At 45.1% G+C, this 18,443-nt stretch overlaps 1 protein-coding gene across 7 annotated transcripts in view; it reads left to right on the top strand.

Annotated features, from left to right (window-relative positions):
* Positions 1-18,054, top strand: part of SLC6A20 (solute carrier family 6 member 20) — a 52,643-nt gene extending 34,589 nt beyond the window's left edge. For 3 of the 7 annotated variants that reach the window (XM_055280029.2, XM_055280059.2, XM_055280075.2), the window contains 2 exons: positions 1,692-1,857; positions 2,587-18,054. In XM_055280029.2, the coding sequence (XP_055136004.1) occupies positions 1,692-1,857; positions 2,587-2,736 (316 nt within the window). In that variant the 3' untranslated portion in view covers positions 2,737-18,054. The remainder of the gene's footprint in view (positions 1-1,691; positions 1,858-2,586) is intronic. The other 4 variants (XR_008657904.2, XR_010113962.1, XR_010113961.1 and 1 more) reach the window with 4 other exon arrangements.
* The last annotated feature ends 389 nt before the right edge of the window (positions 18,055-18,443 follow it).

Consider the following 18,443-nt stretch of genomic DNA (forward strand, 5'->3'; position numbering starts at 1 on the left):
TCTCTCACCCCACTCCCACCCTTAGCTACTAACATTTTGAGGACACTAGTGTTAGGGGGACCAACTCTCCCTGTCTCCCCAGGATTGAGGGGTTTTCTGGGATGTGGAATTTTCAGTGCTAAAACTGGGAAAATCCCTGGTCACCTAGGAAATGCCAGTCTAGAGGGAGAAAGAGATTGGTCACTGAGAGGGTGAGTGTTTCAGGATAAAAAGAGAAGGTTGGGAGAGAGGAACAGAACCTAGGGCCCGCTGGAGGTCACTAGATGGATGAGGGGCACAAGTCCATCAAAAAGAGGCTGGTGAAGGGAGACAGAGGCGGAAACAAACGTGCCTTGGAGATGTAGGTGGACTGACCGTGTAAGTGGCAGGAGGGGAGTGCTTCGGCTTGCTCAGGGGATACCGCCATCTAGTGACCACCCAGCGACAGTGTCCTGGGGCTTTTCTGCAGCCAGCTCTTCCCAACTTTCTCCATCCAGGAAAGTGGGAGGTTATGGGGGTGTGAAGGGACAAGAGGACCCCCAACACTTTTTCACCTGTCCGATTTTGAAAGCCCCAGGTTTTCACGTCACATACATGAGCCTTCATGGCCTGCAGCCTAGAGTCCAACTACGTCAGCAGCAGCAAAGGGCAGGTGGTGGTCGCCACACAGCCTTGCATGGACACCCAGGACATGCAGCAGGTCCCAGGAAGGGAGGGGCTGTGGCTGCAGCTGGTGACATCACACCCATACCACCCCAGCCCCTCCCGCTAAGGCTGCCTCTCCTGCTTTAGAGAGCAGGTTTAAAGGCTCTGGGCTGGAGGCAGGAGGCCAACCCAGGTTCTGGGCCTGATCTTTACCAAGCCCTAAGGAAGATGGCATCACAGCCCTGGGCCTTGGTTCCTTCTGTGTGAAATGGGGAGTTTCGTTGGGCCAACATCTCCCAAAATGCCAAAGATACTTTCTATACTGTGTATGTGTATTCAAAAATACATGTACTTAGTTTGTCAAGTCTATGAGAAACTGGCTGCTGTTGTGCTGCTGCTAAATGTAGGTTTAAAAGTAAAGAAGAGGGAAAAGAGAGAGCTACAGGCATGATGGAGATGGTGATGGTGTCTGTGGGCAACGCCTTTGGGACTCACTGCCCTGGCCACTCTAGACCAGCTCCAACAGGCCAGGGCTACGGTCCTTCAGTCCGAGGTTGGCTCTTCCTCTGTCCCAGAAAACCTACTCTGGTTTCAATGGACCAAGTGATTCTGCTCCGTGGCGTTTCTACTGGGAAAGGGAGTCACTGATTGACAGCAGCGGGCTGGGTAGGGGGGTGGGCAAAGCCACCCAAGAAGTCCCTGTCATTGATGACCAGCCCGACAAATGTCCATCCCGTGCTGCCTGTGCCCACCATTCCTGGAAGCTGCCCTCTAGGCTATGCCAGCAGCCTTCATGTGAAGGCTGGCATTAGGAAGGCATCTTCTGATGTCCACTCTCTGCGGGCTGCTTGCTCCGTCATCCCTCCTGGGCAGCCTCAGCCCTTCTCCCCTCCCCACCGCAGCACTCGTCTCTCAAGAAGGTGTCACAGAGGAGTCCAGTGGCCAAGCTCAGACATCAGTTACCACCTAAAACAGAATGTTCCTTTGTGAATAGGGACAGGCAAGCTGGACGCCCTAACCTCCGCAGCCTAGATAATCCAGACTTTCTCTCCCTGTTTTCCAAATAGATTTGAAAGTGACCTTAAGGCCATGACTGGCCGAGCTGTAAGCTGGTACTGGAAGGTGATGTGGGCTGGCGTAAGCCCACTACTGATTGTCAGCCTCTTTGTCTTCTACCTGAGCGACTACATCCTCACGGGGACCCTGAAGTATCAAGCCTGGGACGCCTCCCAGGTATCTGCTGTCTCTGTAGGGCTGGGGCTGGGCCCCCATGGCCACTCAAAAGCATGGGCCATTCGTTTTCCGAAACCAGGGAACTATTTCCATGGTGTGGGTAGGTTATTTGTCACGACATGGAAATATCACTGAGGTATTTTAGAAATAGTCCAGCACGGAGGAGCTGGGCTTTGAGCTTTTAGGTATGTGTTTCAGTGGGGTGAGAGGAAGGCACTCCTCCAGAGCTTCCCCATCCACCTGTCCCCTGCAAGCTGAGAAAAACTCCTGCTGCAAAGGCGCCAGTTCCTACCTCCTGAGCAGCGCTCTCCTCCGCGCCCACCACAGCAGACAGCACTGATAGAGAACGTTGCCACCTTCACGGAAAGTTCCATTCCGGGCTAAGAGTAGTCGCCTACAGTTTAGGTTCCCTGAAATTTGCCTTAGACATAGGTGCTTGATTATTACCACGGTTATTCATTATGGGTAGCTCCAAACAATAGCTCTACACCCACTGGTTCAAGTAGTTACTATTATTCCTAGTTTATGGAAGAAAAAGAAGGTGAGGGCAGTTAGGCTCCTGGCACATTTGCTAGTGAATTGCAGAGCCGGTGGCCCCAGGAGTGAGGACACCGGCCCCACATGCTCTCTGCCCAAGTCATGTCGCCTCCCCATCACGGATGGGCCCTGAGGCCCAGGGGCAGTGCTCTCAGCAAGTGCTCTCTGCTGATACTCAGTCTCTCCTTTCAGGGCCAGCTCGTGACCAAAGATTACCCGGCCTATGCACTGGCTGTCATCGGGCTGCTTGTGGCCTCCTCCACCATGTGCATCCCCCTGGTGGCCCTGGGGACTTTTGTTCGGCGTCGCCTCAAAAGGGGAGACGCAGCCCCCGTGGCCTGAGATGTGGGCTTCCCAGCCGCTCACGGTTTTACAGATACTATTTACAGGCAGAAACTCCTCCGCTGCTTTTTCAAATGCTTAAGCCAGGAGTGCTCAGCCCGTCAACTTCCTGAGTGTCTAAAGAAGATGAGGAAGGTATGCAGGAAGAAAACTCCCTTGGGAGAACGCACACCCTCCCAAGGTGGCTGTTCCTCCCCGTCACCTGCCTCCTCATCATCGAAGGGGGCAGGCTATGAAAGCCAGTCTCAAAGATAACTGCATCCTTCATTCCAGGAAAGTCCTAGAATTAGGGACATCACAAACTGAAATATGACTATAATTCTTATGGGACCAAATTTAAGCAATTTTTGTTTTTGGCTGAAGAGATACCAAAATATTAGAGGACAAATATTTTTAGATCCATTTAAGGAGTTTTGAAGTGCCTAAGATGACATGTTTGTCAGTGGTGCAAAATTAATTCTCTTCTTTTTTGAGTTGTAGTGAATATGCAATTTCTGTGTTCCCCTTCCACCCTTTAAATCTTAGGATGACAAGTTATAAAGAAAGAAGATCTTTGTTTGGGACGCCCCAATCCTTTCTCTAAGGTCTCTGACAGTGGGCCCAGGACCAGACCTCTCTACAAAAAATGGCCCCAACTACAGTTTGCAACCCCAAACCACATTAGAAGTCTGTGCAGACATCCCTCCGTGGTGTCTTGGTGCATTGGAAAAGGAGTCAGGAGCCACTGTGAGGTGAGAATGAAAGTGGATCTCAGCTGGGCACGGTGGCTCACGCCTGTAATCCCAGCACCTTGGGGGTCAAGGCGGGTGGATCACTTGAGGTCAGGCGTTCGAGGCCAGCCTGGCCAACATGGTGAAACCCCATTTCTACTAAAAATACAAAAAAATCAGCTGGGAGTGGTGGCACAGGCCTGTAATCCCAGCTACTCTGGCTGCTGAGGCACAAGAATCATTTGAACTTAGGAGGTGGCGGTTGCAGTGAGCCGAGATCATGCCACTCTACTCCAGTCTGGGTGATAGAGCAAGACTCTGACTCAAAAAAAAAAAAAAAAGTGGATCTGACTTTCCCATAGGCTTAATATTACATTTGGACATCGTGGCCAACTCTATCAAGACCACAAATACCACTTACAATTAATTTTAAATTATTCATCTGTACATAAGTTTTCTAAAATGTCTATAATTCAAACAGCGCATCTTGTAACTGAAGACACACCATATCTATGATATCGCATTAGTCCATGTGGGGAAAAGAGAGATCAGACTGTTACTGTGTCTATCTAGAAAAGGAAGACATAAGACACTCCATTTTCATCTGTACTCAGAAAAATTGTTTCTGCTTTGAGATGCTGTTAACCTGTAACTTTAGCCCCAACCCTGTGCTCACAGAAACGTGCTGTAATGAATCCAAGTTTAATGGATTTAGGGCCGTGCAGGATGTGCCTTGTTAACAATATGTTTGCAGGCAGTATGCTTGGTAGAAGTCATCGCCATTCTCCATTCTCGATTAACCAGGGACACAATGCACTGCGGAAAGCTGCAGGGACCTCTGCCCAAGAAAGCCTGGGTATTGTCCAAGGTTTCCCCCCACTGAGACAGCGTGAGATATGGCCTCATGGGAAGGGAAAGACCCGACCGTCCCCCAGCCCGACACCTGTAAAGGGTCGGTGCTGAGGAGGAATAGTGAAAGAGGGAGGCCTCTTTGCAGTTGAGATAAGAGGAAGGCTTCTGTCTCCTGCTCGTCCCTGGTAATGGAATGTCTCGGTGTAAAGCTGACCATTCCCATTCGTTCTATTCTGAGATAGGAGAAAACCGCCCTGTGGCTGGAGGCGAGATATGCTGGCAGCAATACTGCTCTGTTACTCCTTGCTACACTGAGATGTTTGGCTAAAGAGAAACATAAATCTAGCCTACGTGCACATCCGGGCACAGTACCTTTCCTTGAACTTATTCATGATACAGATTCCTTTCGTCACATGTTTCCCTGCTGACCTTCTCCCCACCTGTTGCCCTGCTACACTCCCCTCGCTAAGATAGTAAAAATAATGATCAATAAATACTGAGGGAACTCAGAGGCCAGCGCCGGCGCAGGTCCTCCATATGCTGAGCGCCGGTCCTGGGCCCACTGTTCTTTCTCTATACTTTGTCTCTGTGTCTTATTTCTTTTCTCAAAAAAAAATTTTTTTTTTTTTAACTTCAATAAAGTAGGTCAAGGTTACCCCTAAAGTGAGCGAGTCCATTCCTGCTCTAACGTCCAGTGCTTCCTTGAGATCATGGAATTCTGGAGAGTTTCTGTGGATATATTCGCACAGATATCTTTGAAGACACACTCACTTGGGACATTGGCCGGAGATGTCTTTTTATTTTTATTTTTTTTCCTTTTTTTTTTTTTACTTTAGGTTTTAGGGTACATGTGCACAATGTACAGGTTTGTTACATATGTATCCATGTGCCACGTTGATTTCCTGCACCCATTAACTCGTCATTTAGCATTAGGTATATCTCCTAATGCTGTCCCTCCCCCTCCCCCAACCCCACAACAGTCCCCAGAGTGTGATGTTCCCCTTCCTGTGTCCATGAGTTCTCATTGTTCAATTCCCACCTATGAGTGAGAACATGCGGTGTTTGGTTTTTTATCCTTGCGATAGTTTACTGAGAATGATGATTTCCAGTTTCATCCATGTCCCTACAAAGGATATGAACTCATCCTTTTTTATGGCTGCATAGTATTCCATGGTGTATATGTGCCACATTTGCTTAATCCAGTCTATCGTTGTTGGACATTTGGGTTGGTCTCAACTCTCTGCTATTGTGAATAGTGCCGCAGTAAACATACGTGTGCATGTGTCTTTATAGCAGCGTGATTTATAGTCCTTTGGGTATATACCCAGTAATGGGATGGCTGGGTCAAATGGTATTTCTAGTTCTAGATCCCTGAGGAATCGCCACACTGACTTCCACAATGGTTGAACTAGTTTACAGTCCCACCAACAGTGTAAAAGTGTTCCTATTTCTCCACATCCTCTCCAGCACCTGTTGTTTCCTGATTTTTTAATGATGGCCATTCTAACTGGTGTGAGATGGTATCTCACTGTGGTTTTGATTTGCATTTCTCTGATGGCCAGTGATGATGAGCATTTCTTCATGTGTTTTTTGGCTGCATAAATGTCTTCTTTTGAGAAGTGTCTGTTCATGTCCTTTGCCCACTTTTTGATGGGGTTGTTTTTTTCTTGTAAATATATTTGAGTTCATTGTAGATTCTGGATATTAGCCCTTTGTCAGATGAGTAGGTTGCAAAAATTTTCTCCCATTCTGTAGGTTGCCTGTTCACTCTGATGGTAGTTTCTTTTGCTGTGCAGAAGCTCTTTAGTTTAATTAGATCCCATTTGTCAATTTTGGCTTTTGTTGCCATTGCTTTTGGTGTTTTAGACATGAAGTCCTTGCCCATGCCTATGTCCTGAATAGTATTGCCTAGGTTTTCTTGTAGGATTTTAATGGTTTTAGGTCTAACATTTAAGTCTTTAATCCATCTTGAATTAATTTTTGTATAAGGTGTAAGGAAGGGATCCAGTTTCAGCTTTCTACATATGGCTAGCCAGTTTTCCCAGCACCATTTATTAAATAGGGAATCCTTTCCCCATTTCATGTTTTTGTCAGGTTTGTCAAAGATCAGATAGTTGTAGATATGTGGCATCATTTCTGAGGGCTCTGTTCTGTTCCATTGATCTATGTCTCTGTTGTGGTACCAGTACCATGCTGTTTTGGTTACTGTAGCCTTGTAGTATAGTTTGAAGTCAGGTAGGGTGATGCCTCCAGCTTTGTTCTTTTGGCTTAGGATTGACTTGGCGATGTGGGCTCTCTTTTGGTTCCATATGAACTTTAAAGTAGTTTTTTCCAATTCTGTGAAGAAAGTCATTGGTAGCTTGATGGGGATGGCATTGAATCTATAAATTACCTTGGGCAGTATGGCCATTTTCACGATATTGATTCTTCCTACCCATGAGCATGGAATGTTCTTCCATTTGTTTGTATCCTCTTTTATTTCATTGAGCAGTGGTTTGTAGTTCTCCTTGAAGAGGTCCTTCTCATCCCTTGTAAGTTGGATTCCTAGGTATTTTATTCTCTTTGAAGCAATTGTGAATGGGAGTTCACTCATGATTTGGCTCTCTGTTTGTCTGTTATTGGTGTACAGGAATGCTTGTGATTTTTGTACATTGATTTTGTATCCTGAGACTTTGCTGAAGTTGCTAATCAGCTTAAGGAGATTTTGGGCTGAGACAATGGGGTTTTCTAGATATACAATCATGTCATCTGCAAACAGGGACAATTTGACTTCCTCTTTTCCTAATTGAATACCCTTTATTTCCTTCTCCTGCCTGATTGCTCTGGCCAGAACTTCCAGCACTATGTTGAATAGGAGTGGTGAGAGAGGGCATCCCTGTCTTGTGCCAGTTTTCAGAGGGAATGCTTCCAGTTTTTGCTCATTCAGTATGATATTGGCTGTGGGTTTGTCATAGATAGCTCTTATTATTTTGAGATACGTCCCATCAATACCTAATTTATTGAGAGTTTTTAGCATGAAGGGTTGTTGAATTTTGTCAAAGGCCTTTTCTGCATCTATTGAGATAATCATGTGGTTTTTGTCTTTGGTTCTGTTTATATGCTGGATTACATTTATTGATTTGTGTATGTTGAACCAGCCTTGCATCCCAGGGATGAAGCCCACTTGATCATGGTGTATAAGCTTTTTGATGTGCTGCTGGATTCGGTTTGCCAGTATTTTATTGAGGATTTTTGCATCAATGTTCATCAAGGATATTGGTCTGAAATTCTCTTTTTTGGTTATGTCTCTGCCAGGCTTTGGTATCAGGACGATGCTGGCTTCATAAAATGTGTTAGGGAGGATTCCCTCTTTTTCTGTCGATTGGAATAGTTTCAGAAGGAATGGTACCAGTTCCTCCTTGTACCTCTGGTAGAATTCGGCTGTGAATCCATCAGGTCCTGGACTCTTTTTGGTTGGTAAGCTATTGATTATTGCCACAATTTCAGAACCTGTTATTGGTCTATTCAGAGATTCAACTTCTTCCTGGTTTAGTCTTGGGAGGGTGTATGTGTCGAGGAATTTATCCATTTCTTCTAGATTTTCTAGTTTATTTGCATAGAGGTGTTTGTAGTATTCTCTGATGGTAGATTGTATTTCTGTGGGATCAGTGGTGATATCCCCTTTTTCATTTTTTATTGCATCTATTTGATTCTTCTCTCTTTTCTTCTTTATTAGTCTTGCTAGCAGTCTATCAATTTTGTTGATCTTTTCAAAAAACCAGCTCCTGGATTCATTAATTTTTTGAAGGGTTTTTTGTGTCTCTATTTCCTTCAGTTCTGCTCTGATTTTAGTTATTTCTAGCCTTCTGCTAGCTTTTGAATGTGTTTGCTCTTGCTTTTCTAGTTCTTTTAATTGTGATGTTAGGGTGTCAATTTTGGATCTTTCCTGCTTTCTCTTGTGGGCATTTAGTGCTATAAATTTCCCTCTACACACTGCTTTGAATGTGTCCCAGAGATTCTGGTATGTTGTGTCTTTGTTCTCGTTGGTTTCAAAGAACATCTTTATTTCTGCCTTCATTTCATTATGTACCCAATAGTCATTCAGGAGCAGGTTGTTCAGTTTCCATGCAGTTGAGCGGTTTTGAGTGAGTTTCTTAATCCTGAGTTCTAGTTTGATTGCACTGTGGTCTGAGAGACAGTTTGTTATAATTTCTGTTCTTTTACATTTGCTGAGGAGAGCTTTACTTCCAACTATGTGGTCAATTTTGGAATAGGTGAGGTGTGGTGCTGAAAAAAATGTATATTCTGTTGATTTGGGGTGGAGAGTTCTGTAGATGTCTATTAGGTCCACTTTGTGTAGAGCTGAGTTCAATTCCTGGATATCCTTGTTAACTTTCTGTCTCGTTGATCTGTCTAGTGTTGACAGTGGGGTGTTAAAATCTCCCATTATTATTGTGTGGGAGTTTAAGTCCCTTTGTAGGTCACTCAGGACTTGCTTTATGAATCTGGGTGCTCCTGTGTTGGGTGCATATATATTTAGGATAGTTAGCTCTTCTTGTTGAATTGATCCCTTTACCACTATGTAATAGCCTTCTTTGTCTCTTTTGATCTTTGTTGGTTTAAAGTCTATTTTATCAGAGACTAGGATTGCAACCCCTGCCTTTTTTTGTTTTCCATTTGCTTGATAGATCTTCCTCCATCCCTTTATTTTGAGTCTATGTGTGTCTCTGCACGTGAGATGGGTTTCCTGAATACAGCACACTGATGGGTCCTGACTCCTTATCCAGTTTGCCAGTCTGTGTCTTTTAATTGGAGCATTTAGCCCATTTACATTTAAAGTCAATATTGTTCTGTGTGGATCTGATCCTGTCATTATGATGTTAGTTGGTTATTTTGCTCGTTAGTTGATGCAGTTTCTTCCTAGCTTTGATGGTCTTTACAATTTGGCATGTTTTTGCAGGGGCTGGTACTGGTTGTTCCTTTCCATATTTAGTGCTTCTTTCAGGAGCTCTTTTAGGGCAGGCCTGGTGGTGACAAAATCACTCAGCATTTGCTTGTCTGTAAAGTATTTTATTTCTCCTTCACTTATGAAGCTTAGTTTGGCTGGATATGAAATTCTGGGTTGAAAATTCTTTTCTTTAAGAATGTTGAATATCGGCCCCCACTCTCTTCTGGCTTGTAGAGTTTCTGCCAAGAGATCAGCTGTTAGTCTGATGGGCTTCCCTTTGTGGGTAACCCGACCTTTCTCTCTGGCTGCCCTTAACATTTTTTCCTTCATTTCAACTTTGGTGAATCTGACAATTATGTGTCTTGGAGTTGCTCTTCTCGAGGAGTATCTTTGTGGCATTCTCTGTATTTCCTGAATCTGAATGTTGGCCTGCCTTGCTAGATTGGGGAAGTTCTCCTGGATAATATCCTGCAGAGTGTTTTCCAACTTGGTTCCATTCTCCCCGTCATTTTCAGGTACACCAATCAGACGTAGGTTTGGTCTTTTCACATAGTCCCAAATTTCTTGGAGGCTTTGTTCATTTCTTTTTATTCTTTTTTCTCTCAACTTCCCTTCTCGCTTCATTTCATTCATTTCATCTTCCATCACTGATACCCTTTCTTCCAGTTGATCGCATCTGCTACTGAGGCTTCTGCAATCTTCGCGTAGTTCTCGATACTTGGCTTTCAGCTCCATCAGCTCCTTTAAGCCCTTCTCTCCATTGGTTATTCTAGTTATCCATTCTTCTAATTTTTATTCAAAGTTTTTAACTTCTTTGCTATTGTTTTGAATTTCCTCCCGTAGCTCAGAGTAGTTTGATCGTCTGAAGCCTTGTTCTCTCAACTCATCAAAGTCATCCTCCATCCAGCTTTGTTCCGTTGCTGGTGAGGAACTGTGTTCCTTTGGAGGAGGAGAGGTGCTCTGCTTTTTAGAGTTTCCAGCTTTTCTGCTCTGTTTTTTCCCCATCTTTGTGGTTTTATCTACTTTTGGTCTTTGATGATGGTGATGCACAGATGGGTTTTTGGTGTGGATGTCCTTTCTGTTTGTTAGTTTTCCTTCTACCAGACAGGACCTTCAGCTGCAGGTCTGTTGGAGTTTACTAGAGGTCCACTCCAGACCCTGTTTGGCTGGGTGTCAGCACCGGTGGCTGCAGAACAGCAGATTTTCGTGAGACCACAAATTCAGCTGTCTGTCTGATAGTTCCTCTGGAAGTTTTGTCTTAGAGGAGTACCCGGCCAAGTGAGGTGTCAGTCTGTCCCTACTGGGGGGGTGCCTCCCAGTTAGGCTGCTCAGGGGTGAGGGACCCACTTTAGGAGGCAGTCTGTCTGTTCTCAGATCTCCAGCTGCGTGCTGGGAGAACCACTACTCTCTTCAAAGCTGTCAGTCAGACAGGGCCATTTAATTCTGAGGAGGTTCCTGCTGAATTTTTGTTTGTCTGTGCCCTGCCCCCAGAGGTGGAGCCTACAGAGGCAGGCAGGCCTCCTTGAGCTGTGGTGGGCTCCACCCAGTTCGAGCTTCCTGGCTGCTTTGTTTACCTAAGCAAGCCTGGGCAATGGCGGGCGCCCCTCCCCCAGCCTGGCTGCCGCCTTGCAGCTTGATCTCAGACTGCTGTGCTAGCAATCAGCGAGACTCCGTGGGCTTAGGACCCTCCGAGCCAGGTGCGGGACACAATCTCCTAGTGTGCCGTTTTCCAGGCCCGTTGGAAAAGCGCAGTATTAGGACGGGACTGACCCGATATTCCAGGTGCCGTCTGTTTCCCCTTTCTTTGACTAGGAAAGGGAACTCCCTGACCCCTTGCGCTTCCCGAGTGAGGCAATGCCTCGCCCTGCTTCGGCTCGCGCACAGTGCGCTTCACCGACTGTCCTGCACCCACTGTTTGGCACTCCCTAGTGAGATGAAACAGGTACCTCAAGCAGAAATGCAGAAATCACCCGTCTTCTGTGTCGCTCAGGCTGGGAGCTGGAGACCGGAGCTGTTCCTATTCGGCCATCTTAGCTCCACCCCCATCTTTTTATTTTTACGCTGTAAAATTCTCTTATAGCAAAAATAGGCTTTAGAAAGGTCTTCTACTGTCTTGAGTGACCATCTCATCAATACTTCCAGCTTCACCTGATTGTCCAGTTATCAAAATAAATATCACTTGACTTTCAAATGTATGAACCAGCATGTACCCCATGGATTCAATCTTATCTACCCCGTGGATTCAGTCTTCTTATCAGAAGGTTTTTTTATGTCAAAAAATCTGCTGTCAAGGCTTGAAGAGCCGGCACACTCAATGGCAAACACAGCACCGAGTCTGCTCTGAATCCTGGAGGATCTGGCCCTCCTCTCAACCCCCACTTACAGTCACCATCTTACAACTTGGGGCCACCTGGGATCAGTCATCAGTCGGGGTGTGTAAGCCTTGAACACCAGGTAGCCTCGGAAGTGAAAAGATAAATGTCCTAGATAATTACCTTATTCAGTGTCCCCACCTTGCAGCCCATTCCAACCACTTGGGAGCATTTAAAACTCCAGATGCCCACACCACACCCTGGGGCCACCCATCAGACCTTCTGGAAGCAAGACCTGGGTCTCCATAGCCCCCAAAAACTCCCTAGATGATTCTGATGTGCAGCCATATCTGAGAGGCTCCCTTTAAAAAAGAACATGGGTAGTACATTGAGGAATATTTACATTTTATAAAATGACTTAAAAATTTGAAAGCATTTTTGAGCATTTCCAATTATATGGAAGAATTACTTCTACAGAATAGTTTTTGCTCATTAAACTTAAACAGATGAAGCACAACTGTTACAGAATAACATGCTCCAAATGAAAATGTCTCATTTCTGTGAATTTCATGAAGAACAGAACATTTCTCGAGAATCCTCTTGAGCCAGTAATCAATCCTGTCTCAAAAAATGTTCTTTGCCATTTCCTAGGTACTGCACAAAAGTGGCCATGTCAACATTTGTCCACCCACCCTCCAATAAGCTGGAGAGAAAAAGGGACATTCCATCCCTGTACCCTTAGTAGTAGCCATGACACGATGGCCAGATCATGGACTCCAGAAAGCTTTCTGTTTTTTACTGGAAACGTAGCAAACCTTGATTTAGCTCCAAGAAATTGAGTAGGGAAATATTTGTTTGTTTTTTAGCAATTGTCATAGTAAATAAAACTCTAAGCAAGTGTATCCACAGTTCTTGGTTTTTGGTTTTGCTTTTGTCACTTACTGGATACAGTTTAAGACTTCTCTCAACACAAGATTTTCTCTCACGTAGAAACAAGCTAATTTTGAAAAAATGGAAAATAAGTGGGGGCAAATCCATCCAACCTTTTTTTCTGTCACCCTTTTCTGCATTTACCTTCTCATGTAACCCGTGAGACGGCACCAATGCAGTGGATGAAGTCTATCATGGGAAGATGAGAGACAGAGTCCACAAGAAAAGTTAGAAAAAAAATTTCTAATCGGCTGGATTTAAAACAGAATGTGAGCCCCTTGGAATTGCTGCAGAATCTTGCCACTCCTTTTGAGAGTGTGCCGGGCAGTCTTGCCCATCTCAGCGTCTCTTTTTGGCCTGGGCTGTGCAGAACCACATTAGGTTTGAATGTGACCTCAGAGCCTCGCCTGATGGAGGGGAGTGTGTAAACTATTGTATTTGATTTTTGTATGAGTTACTTTACCTGGAAAAATTAACTTATGCCACTTTATAGGTAGAAAAGCTGGGGTAGAGAATTAACTAAGCTGATTTTCTGCCCTACATCAGTCAGGGGAAGAAAAAAATAATAGATTTACACATCCCTTTGCAAGGCAAAAAGTGCATCTACAAATAGTAAATTCTTAACCCAAATTTCCTGACCAGTCTCTTACATGTGGATCACTTTTCTATTATTCGCCCTCCTGCAGGGTGGGTGGATCAGCCTTTTTTGAGATTACCCAACTAGTATATTACAAACCAGTACCTTGGTATGCGCCGGGGGCCATGGTGAACAGGATAGACACAGTCGCTGGCCTTTATGGCACTTACATTCTGGAAAAGGAGAGAGACAATGATGCATAACAAATTATGATATGATTACAGACTGTGGTCATGTCTAAGAAGGAAATAAATAGCCCGATGTGGTGGCGTTAATAGGACAGTACTTTAAGCGGTTGAGGAGCTTTGTGAACTGAAATTTGAAGAAGAAGGAACAAGTCATTAAAATTCCTAGAAGGTCTGTCCAGGAGAGGTGACAGCAAGTGCAAAGGCCCTGAGGAGGGAAAGAGCAGAGACGAGGTCTGTGGTTGGAATGGGAAAGTGAGCCATGGGAAGTGAGCTTGGAGGAGTGAGCGGGGGCCAGATCATATAAGGCCTCACGGGCCACAGCAAGGAGCTTCATTTTCCTTGAAGAGAAAGAGAATGCCACTGAGGGTTCACGGTGGGGTCTGGCAAGATCTGATTTATATTTGAAAGATCACTGTTGCCATGGAGGATGGATGGGAGGGGGGCATAAAGGGAGGCTGGAAAATCACTCCAGAAGCTACTGTAGTAAACCCATGGAAGATGATGGCAGCATGCACGTGGGAATGGATATGCAGAAAAATAGGCAAGCTTGAGCTATACTTTGGAGGGAAAGTTGCCAAGTCTTGCTGATGGGTTGGATTCCCAGCTGAGGGAAAGGGGGATAAAGAGCTTCACCTGCTGGGGGGATGCTGGTGCCATTTCTGGAGATGAGGAAAGCAGGGAACAGAGCTGGCCTACAGAGTAAAAATCAAGAGTGGTTTGACCGTGTGAAGTTTGAGATGTCTGTGAATTAGGTGGAAATACCCAGTAACCTGTTGAACATAAGAATCTGGAGGTTGGGTTACGTCTGGGCCAGAGACATAAATTTGGGAGTTACAGTGGAGAGATGTTATTTAATGCCACAGGTCTAAATGAGGTCATCCAGGGTGGGTATACATGAAGAGGGCCTGTGACCAAGGCCTACAGGAACTCCAACGTGTTTTCGGACATGGCCGCATGTGCTTTTCCACCTCTCCCACGGAGGGATAGGGTCTGTGTATTTAGGTGGACTTGTGATTGCTTCAACCAAAAGAATATGATGGAAGGGACACCATTTGACATTCAAAGCTAGATCATGTGGCCATGCAGCTTCAACCTGGTTTGCTGGAACATTCGCTTGGGGAGCCCTAAGTTGCCACGAATGAAGCCCCACCACCCTGAGGCTGCTGTACTCCAGCTCACAGGACCAGCCGAGTCCACCTTCCAGCCATGCCTGGGCACCAGACCAGCCCATCTGTCAAATGAATGCCACTGAGTCACCTCCATCAGTGCCATCTGAAACAGAAGAATCACCCAGCCAAACTATGCCTGAATTCCTGACTCACAGCACTGTGAAGCAGAGAGGAGAGATCAACAAGGAATGGAACAGCCAGGTGTGGTGGCTCACGCCCGTCATCCCAACACTGGGAGGCCCAGGCCAGCAGATCGCTTGAGGTCAGGAATTCGAGACCAGCCTGGGCAACATGGCAAAACCTCATCTCTACAAAAAATACAAAAATTAGCCAAGCCTGGTGATGCATGCCTGGAGTCCCAGCTATTCGGGAGGCTGAGATGAGAGGATCACTTGAGCCTGGGAAGCAGAGGTTGCACCACTGTGCTCCAGCCTGGGTGACAGAGCAAGACCCTGTCTCAAAACAAAAAACACAAACAAAACCCAGGAGAATGTGTGGTCCCAGAAGCTCAGAGAGAACATCCTAAATTCCGCTAAATATGACTTACCACTTACACTTTCTACTTTTCCTAATGTCAGTCTATATTTGAACCCAACTCTAATAGGAGCTTGATTTAGGACATAAAATGTTAACACAGTATTTTAGTGGATGATACTTTAGGTTTGTACAACTAGAATAAAGGGAAATAGGCATGCATCACTGAAAATGGTGAATGGAGAAAGATGAACAGCTGGACCTTTGACTAAACAAAAACAAAAAGCAAATTCATGCTCAGAATAATCTATCAAGGCAAGTGTTAGGAACAAACAGACTGGCTGGGCACGGTGGCTCACGCCTGTAATCCCAGCACTTTGGGAGGCCGAGGCGGGCGGATCATGAGGTCAGGAGATCGAGACCATCCTGGCTAACATGGTGAAACCGCGTCGCTACTAAAAATACAAAAAATTAGCCGGGCGTGCTGGCAGGCGCCTGTAGTCCCAGCTACTTGGAAGGCTGAGGCAGGAGAATCACTTTAACCTGGGAGTTGCAGTGAGCCGAGGTCCCGCCACTGCACTCCAGCCTGCGTGACAGAGCGAGACTCCTCTGTCTCAAAAAAAAAAAAAAAAAGGAACAAACAGACCATCTAACTCCTTCACCTGGGACCAGGGAATTCACTTGAATGTGTCACAGCCCCTTACTAATTGGTCCCCCCATGAGATCACATCACGGAGCCTCTGCACGGATGTCCAGCCCAGAGGAATGAGGCCAGAGGCAGGAAAGGATGAGAGCTGGACATCAGGGAAGACTTCCCACTCGTAGACTTACCCGGATCTCTCAGCAGGTGTGTGCATATGTGCATGTGTGTGTGCATGGCTCTTAGGAAATTGCCACCTGGATGAGATTTTTAAAATTTATAATTGAGGGGCCATCAGATTCAACACTCAGGTGAGGTCCAAATAGATTATAGCCCATGTTTTTCAGCTTCAAGGCCAGAGTAGTCACCTCCATGCTGGCCTTTCACAAAATGAATCCCATGGAAGGCTGGTCCTACGAGATGCTCTAGGCACAAAAGATTCCACAGGCTACAAAGTTTGGGTGCCGCTGCACGGCCGATACCTCCTCTAGGAGAGTCATTTTTCAAACCTCTGACCAAAGTCCTGCAGGTTAGATAACTCTGTGTAATTCAGTGTTTGCAAACAGTTCTCACTAGAGATCCACTGTCAGAAAACAAGTGTTAACACAGAGAACCCACATTACTCCAAAACTGCACTGCAGGTCAGGAAAATGCATGGCATCAAGCTCTCTGCCTAGCAGACTGAGGAGCCCAGGCTCATGGCAGGGACAGAACCATCCAACAAGATGTGTTCTCAGCAGTGACAACATACCGGCAAATAGATGAGAATAGAAAGACCCAACACCCACAAGTAGAGCGGACCTGAGAGACGATAGGGGTGGCACTGCAGGCCGGGAGGGACAAGATTCAACAACATTCTCAGCAACTGGCTAACTCTACAGGAAAAAGAACGCTGGACTCTGTCAGATGACATCATGTGGTCTTACATAAGCACAAAATGTGCTAGGAAAACACTGGTCAATTGAACACCATTTATACACTTCTTTCATCAAAAGTCATCATAAGAAAATGAAAAGACAAGCTAAAAACAGAGAGAAGATATTTGTAGTATATTAACTAACAGATAATTATTCTCTAAAATATAAAGAATGTCAAAACTATGAAAAGATGCTCAATCTCATTAGTGATCTGAGAGATGCCAAAATGAGATACGATTTTTATACCTACTGGATTAAAAAGTTAGGAAGTCTGACAGTGCCAAGCATTGGTGATAATGTGGAACTGGGAACAATATAAATGGCACAAGCAATTTAGAAAAGAATTTCATGTTACCTTATATAATATTTCAGGCTTATAATTCTACTACTGAACATGGAGCATAGAGAAATAATTTCCTGTGTGAGCTGGAGACATATACAATGCTCACAGCAGTACTTAGTGCAAAAACAAACCACCAAAAACAACCAGAATATCCATCAATATTAGCCTAGACAAAAAATGATTTGTGACCGTCATAAGTAGATCCAAATGAATACATATATTGTAATATATTCATTCAACGTAAACAACAGTTGGCCGGGTGCAGTGGCTCACGCCCGTAATCCCAGCACTTTGGGAGGCCAAGGCGGGTGGATCACTTGAGGCCAAGTTTGAGACCAGCCTGGCCAACATGGTGAAACCCTGTCTCTACTAAAAATAGAAAAATTAGCCAGGCATGGTGGCAGGTGCCTGTAATCCCAGCTACTCGGGAGGCTGAGGCAGAAGAATTGCTTGAACCTGGGAGGCGGAGGTTGCAGTGAGCAGAGATCGCGCCATCGCACTCCAGCCTGGGAACAAGAGTGAGACTCGTCTCAAAAAAAAAAGAAAAAAAAAAAGACACTGTGACTTCCTCCTTGCTAGCAGACTCTCTCTTGCTGACTTGATGAAACAAGTTGCCATGTTGACCAGGCCCATGTGGCAAGGAATTGAGAGAGGGTTTCAGCTAACAGCCAGCAAGTGGACCAGTCCAACAGCCCACAAGGAACTGAATCCTGCTGATATGATTTGGCTGTGTCCCCACCCAAATCTCATCTTGAATTCCCATGTGCTGTGGGTGGGACCCAGTGGGAGATAACTGAATCATGGGAGTGGTTTCCCACATACTGTTCTAGTGGTAGTGAATAAGTCTCACCAGATCTGATGGTTTTATCAGAGGTTTCCACTTTTCAGTCTTCCTCATTCTCTCATTTTTTGCCTGCCACCATCCACGTAAGATGTGACTTGCTCTTCCTTGCCTTCTGCCATGATTGTGAGGCTTCCCCAAGCCTTTCTTTTGTAAATTGCTCGGTCTCATGTATGTCTTTATCAGCAGTGTGAAAACGAACTAATACACCTGCCAACAACGAGAGTGATCTTGAAAGTGGATCCTGCTCCAGCTGAATCTTGACTGGCGCCTGTGGGAGACCCTGAAATGGGGGACAGAGCTAAATTGTGCCCAAATTCCTGACCTACAGGAACTGTGAGATGATAAATACGAATAAATAGGGGTTGCTTTAAGCCAGTAAGTTTTGGAGTAATTTGTTATGCAGTGATAGATGCACTGAGGTCATTCAGAGCTGGAACGTATCACACATCCCCTGCAGTCCCTGGTTGGGAGCACAATGACACCTCATTAATTCTCAAATTAATGACCAAATTTTGAAATTATTTCACTAAGAAACTGGAAAAATGAATTATGGGAAGACAATATTTAAAATATTTACCCTAATTTATCCTGAGATATATATATATAATATATATATAATTATAATATAAATTTATCCTCAAAATATATGTTTATATATATATGTTAATACAGAGAACCCACATTACTCCAAAAGTGCTCCAAAGTTCAGCTGGAGAGAGAGAGAGAACGACATCGAGCACATGGGCATAAGAGCGAGCCATTTC

Source organism: Symphalangus syndactylus, chromosome 1 (assembly GCF_028878055.3).
Source record: "Symphalangus syndactylus isolate Jambi chromosome 1, NHGRI_mSymSyn1-v2.1_pri, whole genome shotgun sequence".
NCBI classification, from domain to species: domain Eukaryota; kingdom Metazoa; phylum Chordata; class Mammalia; order Primates; family Hylobatidae; genus Symphalangus; species Symphalangus syndactylus.